At 37.4% G+C, this 9,370-nt stretch overlaps 1 protein-coding gene across 1 annotated transcript in view; it reads right to left on the bottom strand.

Annotated features, from left to right (window-relative positions):
* Positions 1–1,811: 1,811 nt before the first annotated feature.
* Positions 1,812–9,370, bottom strand: part of DARS1 (aspartyl-tRNA synthetase 1) — a 41,449-nt gene continuing 33,890 nt past the window's right edge. The window contains exons 10-16 of the mRNA XM_062004680.1: positions 8,578–8,725; positions 7,461–7,607; positions 6,883–6,925; positions 6,156–6,236; positions 5,418–5,529; positions 4,097–4,168; positions 1,812–2,454 (exon numbers count right to left, since the gene is read on the bottom strand). Coding sequence (XP_061860664.1) covers positions 2,363–2,454; positions 4,097–4,168; positions 5,418–5,529; positions 6,156–6,236; positions 6,883–6,925; positions 7,461–7,607; positions 8,578–8,725 — 695 coding nt within the window. The 3' untranslated portion in view covers positions 1,812–2,362. The remainder of the gene's footprint in view (positions 2,455–4,096; positions 4,169–5,417; positions 5,530–6,155; positions 6,237–6,882; positions 6,926–7,460; positions 7,608–8,577; positions 8,726–9,370) is intronic.

The raw sequence follows: 9,370 nt of genomic DNA, 5'->3' as shown, positions 1-9,370 counted from the left end.
AACACTTCTAATTACCATCTGTATATTATGAAAGGAAATAAAACCATTTTGACTCGTGGAGAAGCAGCAATGTGTACTCCATGTGAAATGCTCAATTTCCAGCAAGTTACTGAAAAGAAAGGACTATACAGGTTTACTTTTCCAGAACTACCAAAGCAGAGTTGCTACCTATTCAAAGCAACCAAGTTCTGAAATTACTGTTTGCTACGTTCAAAATCAGTTTTTACAGTGTGCAGCTCCCACCAAAGTATCCTGTTAAGTTTACACTCAGGACAAATGCATTTTGATTTATGATTGTAATCATTTTCAGTTATCTAAGAAGAACTCCATCAAAGGTCTCTGCATGCAAAGGAATCGGGGCTCCATCTGAATTCTTGTTCTTGTGCAGCTATTGTGAAAAAATTAAACTACAACATGAGCTTGAGTAACTCTTCAGAAGTGGGATAAGCACAGTTGTTACAAGCATTTATTTGCTGCTACATCTAGACCAAGAAACATAATTCTTGGAGTATTTTTTGTTGGCTTAAAATGCAAGCCAGTAATTTTGCCCCTTGTTAGAAAGATGCACTTCTGATGTAGAGTACATTAGTAGTTCCATATGAACAAAGGCAATTAATTCCAATTGAGCTTAGCTGAATAAACAACTGTTTTGAAAGTTGGATTCATCAGTACGAAGTCTGTGATGGTAAGCTGTGTTTATCATCCACTTAGCTTTGTTAAGTACAACTGGGTACACTAAGATTTTAAAGTGAATAATTTGGGGAAGATTCCACGGTGTAAACTAATTACTACAGACTCAGAAGCAAAGATGCAAAGTATGTTATTCCTCCAATGGTGTGACTTCTGAACAAAGTTTAACTTTCACATTTCCAGTACTTTCCCTAACTGACCTTTAGTGTGATTGTTTTCTAATGGAGAACGCTTGTCACAAAACATTAAAATCAAGTCTTGTTCAATGGCAGCTGCAAAGGATGATTTGCCCTTTTGTGGAATTCTACACAATTTCTACTCAGCCTCACTGACCTTTTTGTAGCCAAACCGATATGTGACTTCCCTGACATTTAAAAACCAAGGTAGCAACAATAACACAGACTGTCTAAACTATACCTCCTATTGAAAGCTTTATCATGTAATATGCTAATAAAAATTAAGTCAGGAATTAAAGATGTATAAGTGGTAGAGTAACCCTATTGCACAGCCCAAGTAAGGAATTTAATCCTTTGCACTTAGAGAAGTGTTTTAAATTTGAAAAACAACTATTAGATGCAGTCTGTAAAAGGAAGTTTCAGAAACACTGGTTCCTCTCCACATGCAAGGAACATCCTTTGGGGTGGGAGGTGGGGGAACAGAAGTAGCTTTGCGCAGCGGTGCCAGTTGAGGAGGTTCAAGTGAGTGATTCATTTGAGAAAAGGGATGTCTAGTAAGAATTTTAGAAGTACTTTGAATTACAGAAGCACTTAATTTCTCTAAATGTGCCACAGCTGGGCTGTTCACAGCATTTATAAATTAAATAAAAACCAACCTTGAAATAGGTCACTGTACATGATTTGCTTTTCTTTCACTGGCATTATTTTCTACAGGTATGACATATATCCCTTGTGTATTCCATGTGTGTGTGTAACCTTCTAGCCATTCTCAAATAGTAACATTACATAAAGAACAGGCCTATGGCTTGTATACAACTTCCAAGAAAAAAAAAAGGAAGAAGACAGAAAAGTTTAAACTTTAGGCAGTTATTGCATCATTAAAAATAAACCCCAAACCAATCCTTATGGAGGGTATCACAAACCAAAAAGACAGATATTGCATCTGTTTTACTTTGTGAGATTTATTGCAGTCTATTTTCACAATTTCATATGAAGACATTTGTTAAGAATGTTGTTTTTCTCACCTGCTTCACTACCTGACACTCATGTAAATTAACAACTGGCTGGTTTCCTCCTGGTTTTTAAATTGCATGCATCCAGTTATTTTAGCTTTCAGCCAGTTCTGTATTTCAGAATATTCCATCTTGCTGACAGAAGTTAAAAATGCAGAATTTTTATTGCATAATTTATTAAAATGTTTAGAAACATGATACAATTCAATGTGACACTGGAACACTAACTCCAAGTATCACATTTTCATTAAAAATATCCACAGCTGCCAATACAAAGAGTCTTGATCTGTTAATATAGTTTCTTTTGAATAAAAAGCTAAGGATAAAAAAAAAAATCATTGTGGCACTTCAGTACATGAGATCTTTTGTGGTGTTTTTTACTTGCATACTATAATGCTCAGATCAATACAGGTTCATCAGTAGCAGGGGATATGCTTGCAATTGTATCATATCTGCAAATGATCTCAGACTTCCCAAAGCAGCTCAGGGTGTCAGTCGTTTGGGATCCCGTGGGAACATGGAGGTCTGCCGAACGTTATGCAGCCCGAGGTACAGCATGGTTACTCTTTCCAGCCCTACAACAAAAAAGACCATCAGTCTAGTCAAGTCTTTTGTTGGGAACTCCTGAGAAGCTAAAGGCAGTCGCACACAGTGCTGTGAGCAAAGACTGAGATGTTGTGCTTGAGCGTGTCCCTACTACAGAAAGGAGCTAGAACCAAAAATGGGACGTTACACACAGTGTCTTCTGCTTCATTTGGAACCTGGACCAATAAGCAATGGTACTGCAGACCCTTTTCTGAACCACTTTGGACTTTCAAGAAAGATGGTGTAGAAAGCTGAAATGGGAGGTGGGTAATGGGGAGAACTGTGTCTCAAATACATTAACAACTTCAGGGTAAGAGACAAGAGTGCCATCAGCAACTGCAGTAAAAACCTACAATTGGGGAAGTTTAATCCAAACCCTCCGCAGTACAAAAATGCAGACTCAGCAATACACACCCATGTAACTATCTGCCGATATCTTGATAATAAATATTTCACTGCTCATTGTGTTCTTTCTTCCTGAATTCCTAGAGGTTATGTGTGCACCATGGAACATGAAAGGATTTCCTAATCCACAGGGCTACCTACACACCCCAGCCATGCCCAGGTGAAACTCAGATGCATACTAGTTTTCACACACTGCCCTCCTATTAGGGTTTCCATCTGAAACAGCTAGAAACCACTCTTAATTCTCACAGCATCTCCTCTTTGGCTGGTACTTGGCCTGACCTTTGGGATGTACCATGAGGAGTATTTATGCTGCAGAAGACATGTAGCTTCAGCTTCCTTGATTTCAGTTCTGACTGGCCTACATGATTTTGGATCATCTGCAAATGCTGCATCGCCTCTGCTCACAAGTACTGAATGATCATTGATGTAGGTATTTCGGAACAGTTGTCTCAATAGTATATCACAGATCATATGCATTTTCTGAAGGCATACTTAAGTTGTTCTGAGAACATGATGAGAATGTAATAAATATACTTTAAAAAGGTAAAGCAAACGCAGAAAGACTGAATCAAAGAAATTGTGTCTATTGATCAGGACCTACAAAACATCCTATTTCCATATGCATGAACTGACTTCATGCTACTAATGAAAGCCATGTGCATACTGTAAATTGTTATTAAGATGTCTAAAATAGATCTTTTTTTTTCAAGATGTAAAACACTCACACCCACGACATGAAGCCTCAATCTCTGCTGAAACAATTAGCATCAGCCAAACTGATCAGTGACATTCAGTCTAATCACTGAATAAGCTAGACAGGATCACTTATTTCTCCTTACTGCAGAACAGCTTCATCAAATGCAATAAGAGACAGGTGGCTCCTGGTACAGTAGGCCATGATAAATCCATAGATAATACAGTATTTTCTTGCTTAAGTTTTCCTCACTGGTCACATTTGATGTGTGTGGCGAATAAATCACCATTTTTTTTCTTGTGATCATCTACTTTTTAAACTTGCTAGACCGTGCTACCAATATTTTCCTGTTTATGTTATGATGATACTAACATTTTAGCTGCTCTCCTTAAATCCTCCAGGATAAACAGCCTCACACATTTAGCTAACAAGGGTACTATTCTGAATTTCACATTGAACTCTGCTTCAGACTGAGCAGTTAAAATTAGCTTAGGCTGATACACAACAAAAAAACCCCAACAGGTACTTACCTATCCCACCACCTGCATGTGGAGGTGCACCAAAGCGAAAGGAATCGATATAAGCCTTTATTTTCTCCAAATCTAGAGAGAAAAAAAGGTCTATGTTTCTCATCTGCTCAAAGAATTCCAAGCCAAACATACAAGAGACTAGAAGACTGCCAACAGAAAATTTAGCAACTGAACTTACAAACTAACAGTGGGGTTTAACTCATTAAACATATCGATTATCCAGGACTTTCCTGAAATTCTAACAATGTTGTTTTGTACTTCTGTTAATAACTTAAACAGGGAAGGAATTCCAGAACTGAGGAAGTTATCCCAAGTATTCATTGTAACTCACAGAAAGTGGTGACTTGAAAAAACTGCAGTGAGAAAGCAAAGATTTAACAACGATTTTTCCATCTTGCTACAATGGGAGCGACTCTTTTTTGGCTACTGCCTATTTGTCACTTCACTTTGACATTCACTGAAAGCGTAATTTTAGTCTACATTTTACTCTTTTGATCTCCACCCCATTTCCTTTTTTACTCTTCTACTATTGGCTGGCCTTGTCATTGCTGAATCTGTTGGGATTTTTTTCATTTCCCAAATGGACACTTCTTGATGATTTGCTTAGTTCAAGATTTAAAAAAGGACAGCCAAGCGAGACTGCAAGAGTACTCTGTGAAAAGTTTGTGAGAGTATAAAGGCACAATCGAACAGGACTTGTTTGTCTACCCTCCTTCTCTTGAAAGTATTTCCTGCATTAAATTCTAAGTCCTCAAAAACAATTCCTTTTCATCAAGGAATTGCCGTTTCTTAACACCACCACTCTAGATTAAAATGGTTAGACAGAATTAAATGGATTAAGAATGAAACAGTACTGTGATAGCAGACTGAGGGGTGATCTCATGAATGTACAAATACATAAAGAGTAGGTGTCAGGAGGATGGAGCCAGGCTGTTCTCAGTGATGGCCAATGATAGGACAAGGGGCAATGGGTACAAGCTGGAACATTAAGAGTTCCAAAGAAACACATGGAAGAATTTCTTCAGTGTGAGGTGAGGGAGCACTGGAAGGGGCTGCCCAGATGGGCTGTGGAGTCTCCTTCTCTGGAGATATTCAAAACCCATCTGGATGAGTTCCTGTGTGACCTACTCTGTGGGTCCTGCTCTGGCAGAGGGGTTAGACTAGATGAGCTTTCGAGGTCCCCTCCAGCCCTTGAGATTCTGTGATTTTAGCACTACTTGTCACATAATAAATTCTACCCCAAATTCTTCCTCTAAAAGAAACAAATCAAATCATTATTTATTCTTTTAAATCCAGCTCCGTGGTTTTTTGGACTTGTTACCGATGCCGTGATGCTGAGCTCTTTCTGTCAGCAGCTGAGGATCGTGAATTCTCTGAGCTCCAGACAAGATCTCTTCCCCTCTCATGAACATATCATAAGAGTTAGAGTTTTTCTGGAAAAAAAAACCAAAGATGAGTTTATTTCCTCCTTACAGTTGCTCCATCCTTAGGTGGCAAATATGCACCTCCCAGTAACTTCACTTATGAGATCCAAAGTCGTGCAGTGAGAGGACAATGCACTTGGAGGCTGCCCAGGAATAACAGCCCTTTGACTGCTCTCATTAGACTGGAGTCTAAAAAGCTGAAGTTCATCCACACGCTCTCTGAAAAAACATTACACTTGCATGTAGTTATCCCAGCAAAAGATGCTCTAAAGATATTTATCCTGGACTTGGGAATAAAATGGGGAAATTTCTAACAATGTCAAAGAGCATATTTTCTGTCACAGGGTCTGTTGCCCTGGAAGAATGTTTTTGCCTCTTTTCAGTGATGGCAGCAGTGCTCTGACCATGGATATCTCTTCATAAAGCTCTCCCAATTTTAGATAGATTTGTTTCTTTCTGGTGTGTTTTCAGCAGTGAAGAGTAACTGTAAACGTTTTACAAGTCATGTAACACTGACCTAAATTTCACTTCTAACAGCAGCTCATATAAATGTACTTTCTGTATTTTGCCATGTTATGCCCACAGTTTAAACCAAAAACAAAAACCCACTGACAACAACAAAGAATTTTACTTACAGGGTTTACTGGGTCTGGCATTGTATAAAAAGGCCTCACAGCAAGAGGATATTTGTCAAGAATATAGAAGTCCGTGTCATACTGAAAGAAGGCAATTTAAAACAGTTAGTACAAGAGAAAATGATGTCAAAGAACTAATTCCAAGAGGAATACACAATCAGTGAATCTTTGAAAGAAAATAAGACTTTCCGATACCTTTTCACAAATTTTACAGTATTATCCTTTAAAAAATCATAGTTATGACTAAAAGTGGTATCTTATTTTTCAGTTTCCCAACACTACTTCTAGTGTAAAATCACAAAGGATTAGCAGTAAAATGTCTTGCTGTAGTAAAAGGTGATTTCTTTTTTGCAAAAGATCTCATCTCCTCATAGAGATTTAGTTAAAATCTGGTTTGGTGGTTTTTTAAGTTATCCTAGTACTATCCTGTTTGGTACATTTGGTATAACAGATGCCAGAAAGAAATAGAAAAGATTCAAAATGGTTTGAACCAGGTTATTAACAACAAAGACTGTCAGCAGATTAAATAAGCAGTGTCAAAATGAGAATGCAGTCAGACACTTAAAAATGCTTCTGCTAATCACAAACTCTTCACAGCTTCTGCAAGTTCCAAGATACATATTCTCAATCACTGTGTAAAAAGCAGGCATTTATACCAATCCAGTGACTCCTTGACATCAGGTTTCAGATGCAAGGACAAATTTCTTTATTCTAACATAATTGTTACCTTCTCCTTTACCAGGCGTCCCAGGAGCTTTTCATTAGGTGTGCTGAAAAAGATTATCACCATTAAAATTCAGTGATTTCAACCTGAACTGATTATATACTTCACGAAGCTAAAAACATTTCCAGCTACAGACCTGCTGCACCCTGCCCTTGAGAAGACTGACTTCGTGTTTCTGAGTGTTTTGACTGTGCAGATAGAAATTTCAGAAATAAAGTATATTTACTTATTTTTCTAATTATTTTGTATTGGTCCTAGAAATCCCTTACATTAACTGATACCTGAAGATATTCTTGCTCTTAATACAACTATTCCCTAGTCACCACATTCTGATTACTGAAGAACTGCAGTCTATTTCCTATTGGCATATCCCTTTTGCAGACATCTCTTCTTATAGTCTATTTTAAAAGAAAGGACCGTTTTCTTATCCATTCATTTGTCAAGAGACCTGGATATGAGTACTGTTTATTCCTCTAAAAGTCTGTGGTTCTTTCTTGAGGGCTGTCAGTTGCACAGTACAAAACTGACACTTTACTACTACTTTCACGAGACTCTGGCTCCTTTGCGTGCTGCCAAAGTACCTCAGATCTTCTTCATCACCCATCTCAACACCAGCCTGTCTAAGCATGGCCACAGCTTCACAGTATTCCAGTCGCAGAGTTGGCTCCAAAAACTTAAATGGCTCACATGCGAACTGTTTATTCACCGTCTGAATTTCAGTTTGGAATCTACAGATTAAGAATCAAGAAAAGAAGCAAAATACAGAACAATCAAGAAATGTACAATAGTTTTGCAATGACAATACAGTTTTGCCACAAGAGGTCCCTCTTGCAACATAAAAAACTTCCAAAGGCACTGGAGAAATTCTGTACAGTCCTTAGGAAATACTATGTGTAAGTTAGTGCATCTACTTCAATGACATACATGTTACTATTTTACTCTTACTTCTCTTTTACTCCTTTCATAAGAAATAATTGACTAGGTCAAATTTCCACTGTAAAGACATCAAGAAATCATCTCTTTGATTTGTAATATTTACCTGGGGTCTTCTTTGATTTGAGTAATATCCTACTTCAACTATAAAAGAGAAATTTCCTTCTAGATAGATGAAAACATTTTCACTTCTCCAGGCAAGACAGTCTATTTTGTAAGCAAATGAAAACCACTGCCTAAACTTCTAGCCTGGCTTTTTAATGAGTTAAACTGTGAAAAATGGAAAATAATCCTTGCTGTTTCCATGGCAGAGATGCAGGCTGTCACAATAAACTTGATTCAGAAAAACTTTCTTAGATAGTAAACATTAATTTCAAAGTAGAACAATCAGTCTACCTGTCCTGGCACAAAAAGAAGGATGTTTTAAATTGATAATGGAGCATTTCTGTCAAGAAGTCCCTTCAACAATAAACAAAAAGTCTTCTTGGTGCAAGCTAGCATAGTCTAGAGATGGAACTCAGCCTAAAAAAAGAGTTTACTGACTTACAGCTTAAGTGAACTTTAAAAGACAGGCACAAAGACATTTACATTTACAAAGACATGGTTGAGAGCAAAACAAAAATGTTTGTTTTGAAGTTCTATTGTTAATCAGATTACCAAAGATTACCTGAGAAACTGAGGACAAAATGCTTACCCATTTCATACCACAGTGCAAGAGATCTATAACGTATGAAGATGCTCATGAAATGGGAAATGGTTCATTACCTTTCCTGAAGTCCCTTGAATATCTGTACCAAGGTATCTGCAATCTCATCTACCACTTCATGATAGTGATAGTTAAAAGCCATTTCAATATCCAGACCAACAAATTCAGTCAGGTGTCTGTGTGTATTGGAGTCCTCAGCTCTAAATACTGTAAAATTAAACAACAGAAATTCTAGCTGATCTGTGATTATCATTTCATTTGGCAAATAACACCGACAATCAATCACATCAGCATTTGGATCAGGCAGACAATGCTGTCTTTAGACATGACAGTTTTCATTCAAAAACAAAAAGAAAACTAACTGCCTCAGAGCATAATTTGTAACAACAGTGACAGCATTATTGTAGTTGTGGTACTCAAAGGATACAAGACAGACAAGACTTGCAGAAAGGCACCAACTCTTGTTAGACCAACAGACAGAGGGGGGAAAAAACAGACAAGCCGTTTCAGATTTGAAAACTGTCTTTTTCAGAGGAAATGGACTTGTGCACGTGTGTGTGTGTGTTCTGGGCTTTGTTTTTTTTCAGACTTATGACTAATATCAACATGTCTTCTGATAAACTGTGACTCATTTGTTAGTAAGTAACAAGAAATTTAGGACCTTCTGAATTCTTTGCATCTTTTTTTATTACCCCTGTTTTACCACCTAAAGAGGCTGTTTCGTAGCAGCTTCTGAGAAGAGATATTGTGAGACTGGAAAATAATAGTTTGATTGTTACTTACTGACACCTTAGTTTAAAGTGTGCATTTTATAAGTAAGGTTGTTTACTACATATACAAAAGCAAAGGATA

The sequence above is a fragment of the Colius striatus genome, chromosome 11 (genome assembly GCF_028858725.1).
Source record: "Colius striatus isolate bColStr4 chromosome 11, bColStr4.1.hap1, whole genome shotgun sequence".
Taxonomy (NCBI): Eukaryota; Metazoa; Chordata; class Aves; order Coliiformes; family Coliidae; genus Colius; species Colius striatus.
Note: the sequence above shows the minus strand (reverse complement) of the source record. Positions and strands in the feature narration are given on the sequence as shown.